Source organism: Watersipora subatra, chromosome 8 (genome assembly GCF_963576615.1).
Source record: "Watersipora subatra chromosome 8, tzWatSuba1.1, whole genome shotgun sequence".
In the NCBI taxonomy this organism is placed as follows: Eukaryota; Metazoa; Bryozoa; class Gymnolaemata; order Cheilostomatida; family Watersiporidae; genus Watersipora; species Watersipora subatra.
Window position 1 is genome coordinate 57836115 of NC_088715.1, and position 16618 is coordinate 57852732.

The window sequence follows — 16618 nt, forward strand, 5'->3', positions numbered from 1 at the left end:
TATTTTGGACTAGGAAAGTAATAGTCTAATTTTTTATACAAAACGATTTGGAACGGGCTGGCTGAGTATGGCCAAGTAATAATGGATAAGAGATTGGTCATTGACGCAGTTTGACCTAGGTAAGGCCGTTTAGCTGTCCATTGTGAAAAGTAACAGTTTGTAAAAGCTCGTCGAATTTGTGGTAGTGTCGGTGACAAAATAATTAAGATTGTGATGAATTTCCAATTATTTGATATTATATAAATTGAAGGAAAAGTAGATGGTTAATATTTTTTTCAATGTTGTTTTTTTCGCACTTACAAAGAACCTGTCTTGCATATACGTTGTTTTTTAAAGGATTACATTGATGAAACCTCTCAGTAGGAGAAGCGTACTGTTAAAGGTGTGACGCCTCAGAATGTCTGTTGCTACAATAGTTTTGGCGTTATTTTGATTTGAGTTCAATATTAGACCATATCAGGAAAGACTTGAATGTCATGTCAGTTCTAAAGCTTTGGCCAATACGAACATTGGAATGCTTAAAGGCGTGCTGTAGGCGCTGTTGATATGGCAGACGATTATCAGTATCTTTGCAAGATTTTTATAAAATTTTTACCGGTTAGATAGAATTGAAGTTAATATTATTATAATTTTGTGGGACAGTTTCAAGTAGAACAACATCACACGTCGTCTTGCACCTATCATAACAACATCGTTCTGTTACGCTCTAATTGAAATTTGTTATAATAAACCACTACTATTTTGAAAAGTGACTTGAAAAATTACTCTACTTTTTTAAACGTTACAAAAGATATAAAATTTGTTATAGGTCTAATATCCTATTTTCTCAATATTTATTGACGAACTCTGTCACTCAGTTGGTTTTATAGAAATGTTTTGATACAAATACTTTTATTATTGTATCAATATATATAAATAGGTAATATTGACTTAGGGTTAACTAGGAATAGTGCTGTTCTAAAAAAAAGTAAACAGCTGTGAAAGTACACTAGATTGTAAGTTACTATAACAGTCTTGATTTGTGTTTTATTTTCATCAACAAAATTAGTCAAGCAAAAGAACAAAGCTGGAAGAGTGATGAAGCCCATAATACGCAATAGCATAGCTAGTCGTGGCATTGGGCTTGTCGTCAACGATTTTATTCACCTGTTAAAAGATGCAACCTAAGTTTTCTCTTGAAACTGGCCACCTTCTCTATGCCTTTAATAGACTTAGGGAGTTGGTTCCAAAAAATGGCCTGTTGGTCCTTCTCTTCTACAGAAGTCTCCGAGTCTCACATTTCTTATAGTAATGCTATAACTCTTCCACATCTTTAATTTAAATTTTCACAATTATGTAAAGTTCTTTTGCATATACATCAATAAATCTGGCTCATACTTAGATTTTCAAGCTTAAAATTATTCGGTTACCACTGTTGTTTTGTGAGTAAATAAGAACTTTGTCGCAAATACTAGAGTTGTCTTCCATAAGTATTGTAAAATACTATGTTCTCCAGATATCATAGAATCCAACAAGTGTTAATGTTTGTGTCATCTAAAAGCAAGCTTATTGCATACAGCTTATTAGTTGGTAAGAAACAATGAAACTAGTAAGGTATTGGTGATCAGTATGAATACATAAAACATTTCAAATTATGTATATATCGTAAAGTGTCTATTTAAACGCATGCGCTTTATTTTTCAACCCTTCTCCTATAGGGGCGGTCACATGGAGGTGGCGTTCAAATGGAGGGAGTCATTCAATAATTCCACAAGCTAGTCAAAATTTTGGGAAGATAACTATATTTAATTAATGATAACACCTGGCATATAATTATACTAGCAGAATATCCGGTGTTGCCCAAGTGATAAAAAAGTCTGGACATAAAATTGATTTTTATTTAAACTGTACAACATTTACCATTCTAACTTTTAAACTTCATATCATGAGAAAAGTGTTTTGTGCAGTTCAAATAAATTAAAAGAAAAGTAAAACAACTGTAAAGATGTTTACGGTAAATGTAAAATAAAAAGCATGTAATGGCTAGATAGGCGGTTTTGCTGGAAGGTTTACGATGAAAAATGATTTGATGCTTATACAATTATTACGAAATGAGAAAAAAAACTAAAAATTATGAATATGTTGAATTAATGTAATGCACATAGAAGTGTGTGTATAAAAAAGGTTACTGTTGTAACAGTAGCTATCCATTAAAACTCTGAATACTGGTACTTCCCGATACTGTGCATTTCAAAAGTGAGATATTTCGAAATGAGTTGAGCCAAAAGGAGCTAGAACATTACGCCGAGAAGATAATTAATTATGTACTTATTGTTCGCTAAATAGCAGCATCAATCGTGCGCTTTGAAGTTGCTAGTTTGATGAAATAATGTAAGATGTTCTCAACTCAGCTTGACATATCTGTCAAAGTTTATTTGTTTTTATAGTGCTGTATGAAAGCTTAGCAGCTAAATATGTAGTAGGTATGTTTTAGTTGAATGCAAGGTTCTCTATCTAGTAGGCTTCTGTGCGCATGACCCATAGTTGTTTACTACGTGTTTGATTTGTGATCAATGTGAGGTATATTTTTTCACAAAACTCAAAGTCCATTGAAACAGCAATAGTTAGGAGGTACTTTTGATCATTAATTAGCAAAGTAGAGTTCAAATGGAGGTGGCATTCAATTGGAGGGTGGCCCTTCATTTTTCAACCCTTCTCCTATAGTGGGGGTCAAATAGAGGTGGCGTTTACAAAAAGGTGGCATTTAGTTAGAGGTTTTACGGTATATATATATATATACCGTAATATATGAATACAGTCAAACATGGATAACTCACCCACGGATAGCTCGAACACATGGTTAACTCGAACGGTTTCTTTGGTCCGTTCTCACGTAATGATACATTGCTATAGATAACTCGAACTCAACACTGTTAACTCGAACTGTTTTTTGCCCAACGGCTACCGAAACGGTTGTTATCGCTTTAGAAAATCACTTTATTCCCAGCCATAGAGGTAAACCTCAACTTTTCGTAATTCATAAGCGTCGTTATTACCACCATCGGCAAAATATTTTTGTCAACGACTTTTCTAAAGGTTTGGTGAAATTTGATTTATACCAAACATCCGCTTAGCGATCGCCCTTCGGAAGCAAGGTAAAGCGAGGTAATCTTTGCATAAACTTCAAGAAAAATCGGCAAAATTGATCGTGGGTGAAACGCTCAAAAAAAAAAGATGTCGTTTCTTTTGAGCATTTCAACAACGATCAAGTTTTGCCAATGTCAATCTAAAAAACGTCCTGGCAATAACATCACCTTAAACAACGAACCAATCTTAAGTGATAGAAAAATCTCCATACTTTTTGATAAGAACGTTTTAAACTTTACATTAGAAGCATTTAATTTGAAACAAGCCATTTGTGCTATTGATTTATATTACATGTATAGTTTGTATATGTACATGTATCCACTAATAAATAAGTAAATACGTGGACTTGTGACAATGCTCTGATAACTTGAACGCTCTGATAATTCGAACACTTTCGCTCGGTCCCGTGAAGTTCAAGTTATCCATGTTTGACTGTATATATAATGCATATATATATACACGTGTATCTCAATATAAAACGTATCAGATATATATATAAATGTCTTATATGTATATAAGTTGATTGATTTGAAAGGTTTCAAAGATTCACTTGTCTCTTGATTTTGTCTCATGTTTTTAAAGTTGATTGGATCTAATACAAGCAGTTATAGTTGAATGAATATTGTAGTCTCCTATAGGTATATATTAGAGATGGATTCATATGACGATACAAGCCTTAATGCTGCTTCTACATCAACACCTGATGATCCAGCCAGTCCAGACCCCGAAATGAATGATGATGTTGCTAAGCAACCTGCCAGTCCAGATTCTGATACTCATGAACGTTCAGCGAGTCCCTCAGGCAGTGTTACACCTACGCTTGATGAAACTGGAAGCCGGGACTCTTACAGCCCGATAGTGCTTGGAAACCCCACACTGACTCAAGATGAACTTGACAGTAACTTTGTGATGCAGAATGCTAACCAAACTGAAGGTGACCTGGGTGTTTCGAATAAACTATCTTTGAGTTGCTGTGATTTTTTTTAAATTTATTTGATTTCTTTTAAAATAAGAGGTCATCTCTTAGAGCTACACAATTTCCAAAATCACAGGCGATTCGATTTAGTATTGCAAATAGACAATTCGCGATATATTGTGATATCATTAGTAGGTAAAAAAGAACTTTGAATTTTTTGTTAGCATTGTTTTGTATATTACAATTTGAAAGAAATTGTTTTGTGTTTGTGATAATTAGAAAAATGTCATGAATGACCATGTGCATGAAAGGCCATGCAATGAGCTTATAATAAGACTGAGAGGCCCGCGTGTTTTAGCTCTAGTATTGCGCACTCACAAAATCGTCAGGTGGGAGAAAGTCACCATTATATAACTAACATGTTTATGCGATCAGTGATATTTCTTTAAATGCTGGTGATTTTCTAATCAACTACCTTGAACATCACCACCAAACTATTAAATTGTCATGTCATGAAACTCTACAATCTCATTTGCCCGAGTTTTCAATAAGTATAAAAAAATTTCCTTTACTAGGTGGCTCACCTCAGTCTCCTACAGTTAATCGCGTACCAACTGATGACCTACAGGATGGACCACAGTCTCCTCCTCTTGAAAATTCCTTGGAAGGTCCTGAATCTCCGTCTTTTCCAGATACTGCTGCTAGTCCAGAAATGAGTCAATCGAGAGAATCATCTCCTCGATTAGATGGTACATGCTATTTTACATGTCTATTAGTTCTGGCTTGGTCAACCATGGATTGCAGTTTGAATGCTTACGTCTGTGTAAAGTTTACCTGTACAAAGAATGAAAGAGTGAGCACAATTTCCAAATATGTCACCTCTTGTTACAGTTAAATCACGTCAACTTTCTATGTTTATTTGAAGGCAGCGAAGATGAGAGAAGTAATAACACTGGGCCTAATACATCTGAGGTAAAGGTAAAAATCAAAACTGAAGACAACGCTGTGCCTGGTAAGATGGTCGCCCTTAGTCGCTGACACCTTCTGTCTCTACTGTGTGTGAAATTTCCAATGTTAATAATTTGAGTTTCACCATTTGTTGCCAAACTCTTTCATCTTTTCCAATTTGTTCTGTTTTGTTCCGTAGTGGATTTCTTAGTCTTTATTGACATTGAGCTCTATCGCTTCTATCAAATGTTGATTCAGGGTTGATGATTATGAGTTGTGATTATTAAAATAGCATGTGATATTATGAACACAGCAAGTTTCACTATTCACATTTCTACTTGAACGAGTACCAATTATCTACAAGAACTGCAGTCATAAGCTTGCATGTTGGAACACCTTTGAGGTTTTTAGATCATAATTTCTATATATATATATATATTTCTCTAAGTATGTCGTGTGTCTGCATTGCGGCTATAGGTATAGCTATAGCGCACGCTGATTATTTTACCGATGCAGCCACGCATTATGACGCCCCTGTTAAGAAATTTTTTTATGACGTTCAATTACTATATCTGGGGTTGCCAATTCTTCTGGCGCGGACAAGTATTCTCTCACCTTTCGGTCAGACAAAGTACGATATCTCATGTTTACATTTGTACCAGTATCGAGAGAAAATAGTATCGTTGTATTCAAAGTTTGGATGGATATCTTCTGGTGGAATAGTAACCTTTTTTAACCCTTTCACTGCCGTAGATGCATTTATGCGTTTTCAATGGTCGACTGTCGTAGACACATTTTTGCGACTTTCCCAGCAGTTGCGTAGTAACTTAATTTTATTATTGGTTGACAACATAACCAACGATCTTTAGGACTTTTATAGTATTGACAGTGTTGTCCGAAGATTTCTCTATAAAATTAGCCTAAAATAACGAAGCAGTTTTAAATTTCCTTTGGGAATTTCCAACTTGAAAATGAACATTTTTTGTGTAAGTTTTTTAAGTACCTCCCGAGTTAGAAAACAAATAATTACTTATGTTGATGACATAGCCAATTCAGATTCAGACTTTTGTGATTCCACAGATAATTGAAGTAGCAGCACTGATTCTGATGGTGATGGAAGTAATAGTTTTGTAAGAGTAAAGAACATTGTAGAGGATCGTTCTAGCGATCGTAGCTTCACATAGATTTAGCAATGCACAATGTATAGATATGTATTTATATATGATATTGATATATGATATATATTCAATGTATAGATACATTGAATTTTTTGCCTAACACTAGTTGTTAATATGTTAGCAAAATAAAATATATAACAAAAGTGTTCTAGATAGAGTTTGAAGGTGAAAAAATTGTATACGTATCATGAAGCAAAATTGGCAATTTTTGGTAAAATGGCTGGCAGTGGGCCAATAGCTAAATTTGTACATGGATGGTAGTGAAAGGGTTATACACGCACTTCTATGCAAGAATTGTTATTATTAACTCAACATATTCAGGATTTTTATTTTGTTTTCTCAGTTTGTAATAATTGTATCATTACCGAATCATCCTTTATTGTAATCGTAGCAAAACCGACCTACTTTAGCTATTACTTGCTAATTATTTCACATTTATATCTGAACCTTTTTATAGTAGTTTTATTTTTTTTAATTTATTTGATCTTCACAAAACATTTTTCTCATGATATGAAGTTTGCAAGTTACAGTTGTTTGACAGAGTTCGAAAACCTTTACAGTTGTTTTTATTTTTTCTGTCAATTTATTTCAATTACACAAAACACTTCTCTCATGATATATAGTTTGAAAGCTAGAATGGCAAGTGTTGTTATATGTTAAATACAAATAAAATTTCTGTCCAAAGACTTTTTTATTACCCGGACAATGCCGGGTGGTACAGCTAGTAGTTCGTAATGTTACTTTCTAAGCATTGTTTGTCCTGCTGAATTTTTTTTTCTAAATGCTTAGAGAAGGAAAGCAAACGTGTGCACTCGTCTGACAGTGAAGAGGAAGAAACTCATGGAAGGAAAAGGTTAGACAGTTCAGAAAGTGAAAATGAGACACCCACCCCTACCAAGAAAAAACGACGGTACAAACCATTAATTCTTTATGTTTATTCTCTCTGATTAACTTACATTTCCAAGTGTATCTTGGAGATTCTGGTGCTATGTGCCTTACTCACATGGGTTATGTACCTATCACTGACACTACCTATATGAGTTATATACCTATCACTGACACTTTACCTATATGAGTTATATACCTATCACTGACACTACCTATATGAGTTATATACCTATCACTGACACTACCTATATGAGTTATATACCTATCACTGACACTCTAAATACTTGAAGTGTGCTGTTGCTACTGAAGTGTGTATTATAATAGTGTGTGTAGATTTAGAGTACCCTCCTCTTGTTTATTCAAGGGAAAATTTTGGATACTTGAAGGTTGACTCGCTACAAAATTCACATTAAGTTATTTAGTATCAAAAGATTCACCATGTCTTACTCTGCTGTGTCGTAGGTGCAAAATATGTGGAAAGGTGATTACAAGCTCTTAAAAGCTCAAAAACGAACAGTTAATCGCAGCCATCACGAAAACGCCGTAGATTAGAATCCCTTTCCAAAACGGCTCAAATGGGATTTAGCTGAACAAGATGGCTTCTGTTTCCACTTTCATGCAACCTCATTCGTCGGAATATTTTCACAAATATACTTCTCGCATTCAATAAAACCATGGCTATTGTCCTCACGGGTCTATTTCATCATGTAATGCTGTCACTTTGAGCACTGATATCTCAAAACTATCTCAAAATTCGTGTAGTTTTTTAGCCTTAGCTCGGCAAAGAGCATATCATCTTCTGATAAACATGAGGAGCTTTTTGGTCACCTGTGATAGTCGAAAAACGCTGCAGAAATTATTCGCGCTATTTGGCAGTAAGCATGGGTCACATGATCAGATTACAACTAGGCGATTAGACCAAGCCGAAACAAAACTGTAAACTAGCAGAACATCTATATTTGGTAAGGGCCCTTCAGTAAAACCCAGTGTTTGTCATAAACTAGTGCTACGAGAAGTTTTATATTGAGCCTTTCATTGGCTTTTCAATTCACGTGGTAATATCACATGTCAAAACAATAACCAAATTGTTTGAGTACGTCAGAGAAATAAATTGATTCCAACCTACGGCGTCTTCGTGATGGCGGCGATTAACTGTTTGTTTTTGAGCTTTTAAGAGCTTGTATTCACATTTCCACATATTTTGCACCTACAACACAGCAGAGTAAGACATGGTGAATCTTTTGATAACAATTAACTGTAATGTGAATTTTGTTGCAAGTCAACCTTTAACAACAATTCGCATCTAAACATATATTTTAATATTTAACATTTATTAAAAAGATTTGCTCGAAAAGATGTGTTTGTCAAAAGATATACGAATTTAAATAAGTTACTTGATGACAGACGGGCAAAGGCAGACAATTCTGCAGATTGTACCCAGACAAACAGAAATACCTGAGTCCACTTATCATAAACAATAGCCTTTTGTAATTACTGAGGCCATTACAAAGGAATATTGAGGCAATTATAATTTAGTTAGAAATTTCAAATATATGTGTTGATGTGATAAAGACATGAGTTATACCAAGGTTAAGTGATGCAGGTAGAACTTACGTAGTGTTCCATTGAAACTGATCAGAGCAGCTACTACCACTATTTGTTAGCTAATATCTTTAGACTTTCCAAGGTACCGCAACGCTCAGATTTCTCATTATGTATAAAGCCTTCAATGACATTGGGTGATATAGAAGCGAGGCTCTAAAAGAGTTATTGTTGCATTAAATTTTTTTACTTAAATTGTTTAATAATATATATTAAAAGCAACCTACAATAGCAATACATACATAAATGTTTACACATTCACATAAGATATTTTGCTTCAAGTGCTTTGCTACATTTCCCATGCTGCTACATTTTCTACGTTGCTACAATTTCCACGTTGCTACACGTCCCATGGCTGCAGCAGCAACAAAGTTTCTTCTTGTTTTTGTCAGTGAGAATTTCTTTATTTACCTGGAAAATGCAGAGTTATAGGCAATACGTGATATCAGCATACATTTAATTAGGAGCATGAGAGTATTGCTGAAGTTGTCTTTTCATGCCATATTGGAGAGATAACTCTAAGCTACACTTACTGCTGCTAGCATGTTTTATGGTAAATGTCTGAATTATTTTAAATGTTTGTTTTAGGCGATTCAGTTTTCTGTACATGCTGTGTTTCATCTTCTGTTTTGATTTCAATGGGTTTGGCTGTAATATGATGGGATTGTACATTTTACAGCCTCGATTCTGATGACTCCGGAGAAGAATCCGATGGAAATAAAGATGAGAGTCCACAATCTCCTGAGGAAGCTGCGGATAAGGTTTTTATTATCATTAGTTTATATGCTGAGGTTATCATAACTAATCCTAACAGCGATTAAAGCCTCTGTTTAACTCATTATGTAACATGAGTCCCCGTAACCTAACATTGTTGATGACATCGTTGATATATAGCCAGGAACCACATGGTACGGCTTTAGTAGGCTTCTTATGAAACTTTTTTGATTAGTGAGTAGTCAACTACTGTAGTTAGCCTACTGTATTTGTACAATCATCTGCCTGTGTTGAGCCGATAGAACATATGTTTACAGGCCACCCAGAGCTTAGTGTCGCTGTACATAATGTTTTTGTCGCAATTTTTTCTCCGCAAACAACAGCCATGTCAAACAGCATTTTCAATGATTTTAGATTAATGGACTTCTGATGATTGATTATTTATAGAACGCTATTACTGTTGATAATGATTTGTTTTCTGCAGTAATAATAATGTCGTAAGCTGTAATATTATTGATAACTCGTCCAATGTTATTAATGATATTGGAACTTGCTCGCGATAGTAGTGAAAAGGGTCGGCAAACTTTCCAAGCTCATTCGGAAACTGATTTTTAGTTTTTTTATGGCATAAGCTAATGTAAAATTTTATGCTGATTAATTTAATATCAAAATATTTTTCATAGACTGTGAAGCTCAAAAGTTATGACAATTTACATGCGGTTTGTCAAATATTAGATATCACCGAATTTTTAATTATCCCATTAAAACAAATTATGTTGGCAATGAAAGAGTTAAACCTGTTGATTCTAGCTTGAGTATTTGCCCCTCCACATTCTGTCTGGGTAAGATCGCATCATGTTATGCTTTTACAAGTCTGGGTACTACAAGCATCACATCTTATTAATGCACAATTCTGATTCGTCGACGAGTAAGTAAGAGCTTGAGCTACGGCTGTTTTGGCGCGTAAAGATCATTCCTATTGACAGGCAGCGAACAGTTGCTACAAATATTAAAAGCAATACTCACTTGAATTCATTTCTGAAGATGACCTTAAAATATCTTCTTTACGAGTTTTAGGCACCGCTACATCCCAAGTTTTGTTACTAATCCAACAAAATAACAAAAGCGGCAGGCTACAGCACATTCCTAACAATAATTGTTTTAATGTGACTAAATAAAGTGAATTCTTGAAAGTGAATATTCCTTGGCTGATGGTAAGTTTTTGGCTGAAATTTTAGCACGTAAAACAAGCATCACTCATTACCAATATCTGGAACTAGAACAAAAAATCTTTCAAAGATCTTTAGATGTCTGTCCATTAAATTTTATGTTTACAGCAGTAATTCTTATTAACAATACCTATGCAATGGTTTGTTACTATTTATTATTTTTTAAATTTTACCAATTCCTATCTAGAGTTGTCACTCTACAAAGGAAGAATAGACGAGCAATATTTCACCGGACATCGTGCTGTTCGTTTATTTCTCTTGTTGACCTTGCTAACAGCGCGTAGTTCATGATCTCTATATATTGGTCATAATAATAATGCAAAGACCGCTGCCCAGTGGTACATTTTTTCCTATTGGTCATCAAGTAATCTAACTACAATCACTCAACAGCTGGTTAGCAACTTCTTTGTGTGTTGGCGTAAGACATTGGACAGTAAATATGTTTATAGGGTCACACATGTCACATTTTCAAAGATTTTATTTAAATTATGTTGTAAAAATATTTAAATATTTTTCTATCGTTGGAGATTTTGTTTGTTGTTTCAGGTGATCTGACTGTCAGGATGTTTCAAGTTTTAAATTGGCAAAACTTGATCACTGTTGAAACGCTAAAAAAATGTGATGAAGTTTTTTAAAAATTACGTCTGTGATCTTGCATGTTGTTTATAAATGATTAATATACCGTCTGATTGGTATCGAGTGCCCATATGTTTACACAGCATATAGAGGAAAACGATGGGATATTTTTAACCACCAATTTTCTAAACATTTGAAACATAAATCGAAATGTATCTGAGGCTATATTTAAAGCGCAAGAGCCGATGTCATAACGAGGGGGACAAGTAGGAAGTGCAACTGTTGACATGATTTTTGGAAAACTCTTGGAAGTGTTTCAACCACAATCATGTTTTGCCAATTTTAATCTCGACACAACTTGGCAATCAGATCACCTAAAACAACCAAAAAATCTCAAACAATATAGAAAAATATTTACACTTTCTGATAAAATCTTGTAAAATCTGACGGGATCGACTCTTTAAGCTTTGACTTACAGTACTACAGGGAGTTGAAATGAACTTTCTAATTGTCAGATGTTGCTAATTCCTCTATATAATCATGTTTCTTCCAGCTAATCTCTTTTGTGTGTTCTCACTAAATCCATAGGTCATGATGACAGAAACGTCAAATATTTTTCTAGCCGTTTAAATATCTATTTAGGAAGGAGACGGAGATGTAATTGCTGATATATTTGGTGACTCTTCCGATGAGGAGGCAGAGTTTCAGGGTTTCGATGAGGCCGAGATAAAGTCAGCGGAGGTGACTGAAGCTGTCCCGCCAGAAGTGAGCAGTGACGATGAGGTCGAAGATGAAAGAACAGGAAAGTTAGTACGAAGAAAGTCATTCATATTGTCAAGGATGCAGTCTTTTGTTCAATCCGGTTAGGTTGATCAGTTTGCTGAGACTTACCAGTCTTAGGACGGGCAGTCATACCCTAGGACACTTATATTTCGCTAGTATTTAGTTTCGTGAGTAGCTCACAGAGTAAAATTTTGCTGCAACTTAATTTCGCGGATCTGATGAGTGCGAAAATATAGTGATGTGAAAATAAATGCAGTAGAACAAACATAATTGGATTCCTCAGGTCCAGTTCACTAGTAAAAAAAATTTTCAATTTGGGACTTGTTTGTATTTGTGAACCGCGGGTAGAAATGCGTGGGCGAGATCGACAATGCAACTTGATCACTTGCTGCTATCTGTTTCTTGGACTATCAATGACGTCTAGGTCCTTGCCCTTGCCGCCCGTGACTGATGTGGCACCAATTTTATATCTCAAGTATTTATAGCATGCGGTGGCCATGGCTCAAGGTTGTTATTGTTTTTGGTTGGTAATAAAATTCATCGCTACAATAATCATTATTCAATTTTATGACTTTCCCTACCAGACTTTCATCCTCATCAGTTACAAATTCAGTGACTAAACTAATATCATCATCTGCCTCGTTTGTCTTGGCTTTTCCACAGGCCCGTATTCCCTGGGGCGGCTGGCCGACTGAGCCGCCCCAACTTTTTAGCAATTTTTGGCGGCTAAGTATAGTCAAACTCGGAGAACTCGCCCTCGGATAAAATGTAAAATTTTATCATGAACACTTGGTTAACTGGAACGGATTTGTTTGGTCCATTCCCACGTAATGATAAGCTGCTTTAGATAACTCGACCTCAACATCATTAACTCGAACAGTTATTTGCCCAATGGCTACGGGAACGGTTTTTATCGCTGTAGAATATTACTTTATTCCAAGCCATAAAGATAAACGTTAACTTTTAATAGTTCTCGGGCGTCATTATTATCATGATCTGCAAAATATTTTTGTTAACGACTTTTATAAAGGTTTGCGAAAGGTCAGGTTTTAACAAACCTCCGCTTGGCAATAGCCCCACGAAAGCGTAGAAACCTTAGGATGAACTTAAAATAAAATCGGCAAAATTGATCTTTGTTGAAACGCTCACAAGCAAAAGACGTATTTTTTTCTTAGCGTTTCAACTGCGGTCAAGTTTAGCCTATTTTACTCTAAAATCGTCCTAGCAATCACATCACCTAAAACAAACAACTCTCAAATAATAGAAAAAATGTTTATACTTTCCGATAAAATCTTTTAAAACTTTACGTGAGATGCCCAGTTGAGGCCTTACATGAAAGAAACCTGTTGAGGGGGCTGATACTGCCCCTCCAAACCCCCAGATGCTCATAACTAGTCGCTTAACATTAGCTGCCCCAATTTGCAACCAGGGAATACAGGCCTGCTTTTCCAAAAGAACTTGTTATCTCAATTTGCTTTGCCACGCTGCTCAGTCGGCGTATTAGCTATAATGAGTTTAGCAGAAATTGCCCAATGAGCCCAACCACACAAAAAGGTTACCTGCATTTCTGATATGACGATTTTATTGTGGATATCAATGAACAAAGCTCTTTAATTTCGCGTTTTCGCTCGTTCGTTATGATAGTTAAGTTTCGCTCATGAAATTTTCGCAAGATGAATGACTCCACGAAAATGCGAAAGTTAGATGACGCGAATACATAAGTGTCCTAGGGTATGTTAGAACTGAAGCTAAGAACACCGACTTATTTGGCTGCACTCAAAATTAATCTTGCAGCAGATGTTTTCGCAATGCTGTCTACGAAATCATATTTTTTTGAATAGAACTATTAATTACATGCCAAAGGTCATAATCAGCGATTCTATTGTTTTTAAAGCGTGAGCAAAATATCTTAATTGTGAGCTGACCATTTCCAATAATTTATTATATTTCATTCATCCAGGTTATGCTGCAAATGGAAACCTGTACCTTTTTATGTTACAACATGGATGGATAAACATGTGTAATTGATAATTGACAAATTACTGATCAGCAGTAAAATTGTTGATGTAAGAAATTTTGCCATAATAACGAAGTTTGCAATAATCATAAAAGGCGCAGTCTTTGGCTGGTAAAAGTTGATAAACCTGACGTGTTAACGAAGTGGATTTGGTGTTATTGAAAATATGCACAAGCATCAGCATGAACATCCTCTTGCTAAACCAGGGAATTTGCTCTCTTCTTTTGGAGTAGAGTTTAACATAAAGTCAGAGTTGTTGCTCTCACCTTTTGAGTAGATTTTGATATAAAGTCAGGGTTGTTACTCTCTCCTTCTGAGTAGAGTTTGATGTAAAGTCAGTGCTGTTACTCCTCTTAAGCCGGGTTTAACAAAGTTATATAGCATCGCAGCAGCTATTTCATCTTTGGTACGTCATCACCAGTACATACCTAACACCGTTGAATTATTGCCGTACTTTGTAGTTTGTCTCTGGGACTATTTCTTTTCTTATTTATTATGGTGACTCCCTAAAAGTTTGACTACACGCCAACAAACTGGCGGATGCATGGTGTAAATCTTTGCTGTCTACACACATCTACACTACTAATAGTTTCACCAATGAAATTTCGCTTCAGTCACGTGGAAACCATGATGTCTGCTGCATAATTGTTATTAAAGTATCATCAGTAAATTCATTATCTATTATGGATCATTAGCAGTTTGATACAGCGATAGACTTAGTCCAGCTATTTTCATTGTTCTTTCTACTTTGTTAAAAGAAAAAGCAGTACATATTAATGGCAAAATATGGCCAGTCTAAAACCAATTTGTGTTTATGACATGGATCATACTGTGAAAAAATTGGTTTCAATAGATTTGATTATCTAATATCATGGTTGTATATATTAATATTTTCATATTATGATAGAATCTTTTGTCTGTCAAAGTTTTATATGATATTACCCCTGTTATGGCTGCTAGAGTTGTGTGATGAGAAGTTTTCTGCTTGGTAGGGGTGGAATAGTGTCTGATTTCGATCTGATGATGGAGCAGAAAAAGGCAGAACGAGCGAGCGGAAGACGAAAGAAAAGAAATGTAGATATTATTAATGATAATGATGACCTCATTGTTGAGATGCTCAAAAAAATGAAAGATGCAGCTGAGGTAAGCAGGAGTTAGTTTGGAACACTTGTAACATTCAGCAAGTGTCAGAAGGGTCATTCATATCAAACTCGTTCAATATACCATTAAAACTTTGCTTACAAAGATAACTCGTTCTCATATGACTTCGTATGTTCACATTACCATTAGAATATACTATATTTCATTTAAGTTGGTGAACATCTTAAAAACTTTTTAATATCTACCATCGGTGACTAACTACAAGTTGCATTGAAACAAATTCATTTATATAAAACTTCCAGCAACTATAAGAAGCATTTGTTTGAAGCCACTCTCAGAGCATTAGGAAACAGGATTACTTCGCACGGGACTCAAACTTAGGCGTCAGATTGATAGGCTATAACGCTGCCACAACACTACTCGGGCACCTTACAACTTCACACATTGACTCTTCAGCTTTACGAGCCGCTTAGTACGGCTCAGCAAAGCATTTCCATATGGCCAAGAGCCTTATGATGTAGATTTAGCAGGCTTCAACGCAAATCGTTTCTGATTAGTCGGTAGTCACCCTCTTAACTTACTCTATCGTATCTGTACATGGACGAAAGGAAACAACAATCTGCATGCGTTGAGTCAAGAAAATTTATGTTAATAACCCATCCTGAGCATGGTTTCATTTATAAAAAATTTTTATTTTCTATCGCAATATATTGCTAGCATTGATCAGTCATGCTAGATGCGCTAGCCACTAATTCTTCAGTCGTACTAGCTACCAACTTTGCTCATTTTAGATCTATGAACTTTGGATGATTGTTATTGGACAATAGTACTACTGGGGTTTATTATTCGTATTTATCAGTATTAATAATGCCGTAAACTGTAATAATAGTGATAAATCGTCCAACTCGGCCTTGCTCACATTCTTTTCGAAAATGGCTGAAAAAGTGTTCCTTCTCATTCTGCAATGCATTTGGGGTAATTTTCATGGCATCAGCTGATGTAGCATTTTATGATGATTAATTTGGTATCGAAATATTTTTACAGACCGTTTAGTTCAAAATTTATGACAATTTATACGCTCTCCTGACAAATATTAGGTTTTATCGAATACATAATCATGTCCCGGTAAAGAAATTAATTTGGTATCAAAAGAGTTAATTATTCACATACTGATTACTCATGCCAATCTCTCACGTTGCGAGCGACTGTGGAATGTACTAGTAATCCATAGAATTTTTAATTGTCATTTCATCTGAATGATGCACAATGTAGGAGTAGGCTTGACTATGAGTAGGTTTAAAGGTACTGATTAATACACTTACTAAAATGTATAACTTACTAAAAACTAGGTCTTACACTTACTAAAAACTAGGTCAGCTTATGTATTTTCAACCATTTTCCATAAAATTTCATCTTCATACATACACAAATTTAATACAATTTCTATGTGTATTATAAAAGGGCACCTGTATTTTCATAATACACAGTGTACTACATATATGAAAATGTAGTGCACTACTAGTACTACATTTTCATATTT

At 35.1% G+C, this 16618-nt stretch overlaps 1 protein-coding gene across 1 annotated transcript in view; it reads left to right on the forward strand.

The window, feature by feature from the left end:
• The first annotated feature begins 196 nt into the window (after positions 1–196).
• LOC137401599 (protein IWS1 homolog) overlaps positions 197–16618 on the forward strand; it is a 29570-nt gene continuing 13148 nt past the window's right edge. The window contains exons 1-8 of the mRNA XM_068088027.1: positions 197–382; positions 3755–4060; positions 4618–4791; positions 4968–5054; positions 6958–7078; positions 9338–9419; positions 11820–11983; positions 14970–15120. Coding sequence (XP_067944128.1) covers positions 3778–4060; positions 4618–4791; positions 4968–5054; positions 6958–7078; positions 9338–9419; positions 11820–11983; positions 14970–15120 — 1062 coding nt within the window. The 5' untranslated portion in view covers positions 197–382; positions 3755–3777. The remainder of the gene's footprint in view (positions 383–3754; positions 4061–4617; positions 4792–4967; positions 5055–6957; positions 7079–9337; positions 9420–11819; positions 11984–14969; positions 15121–16618) is intronic.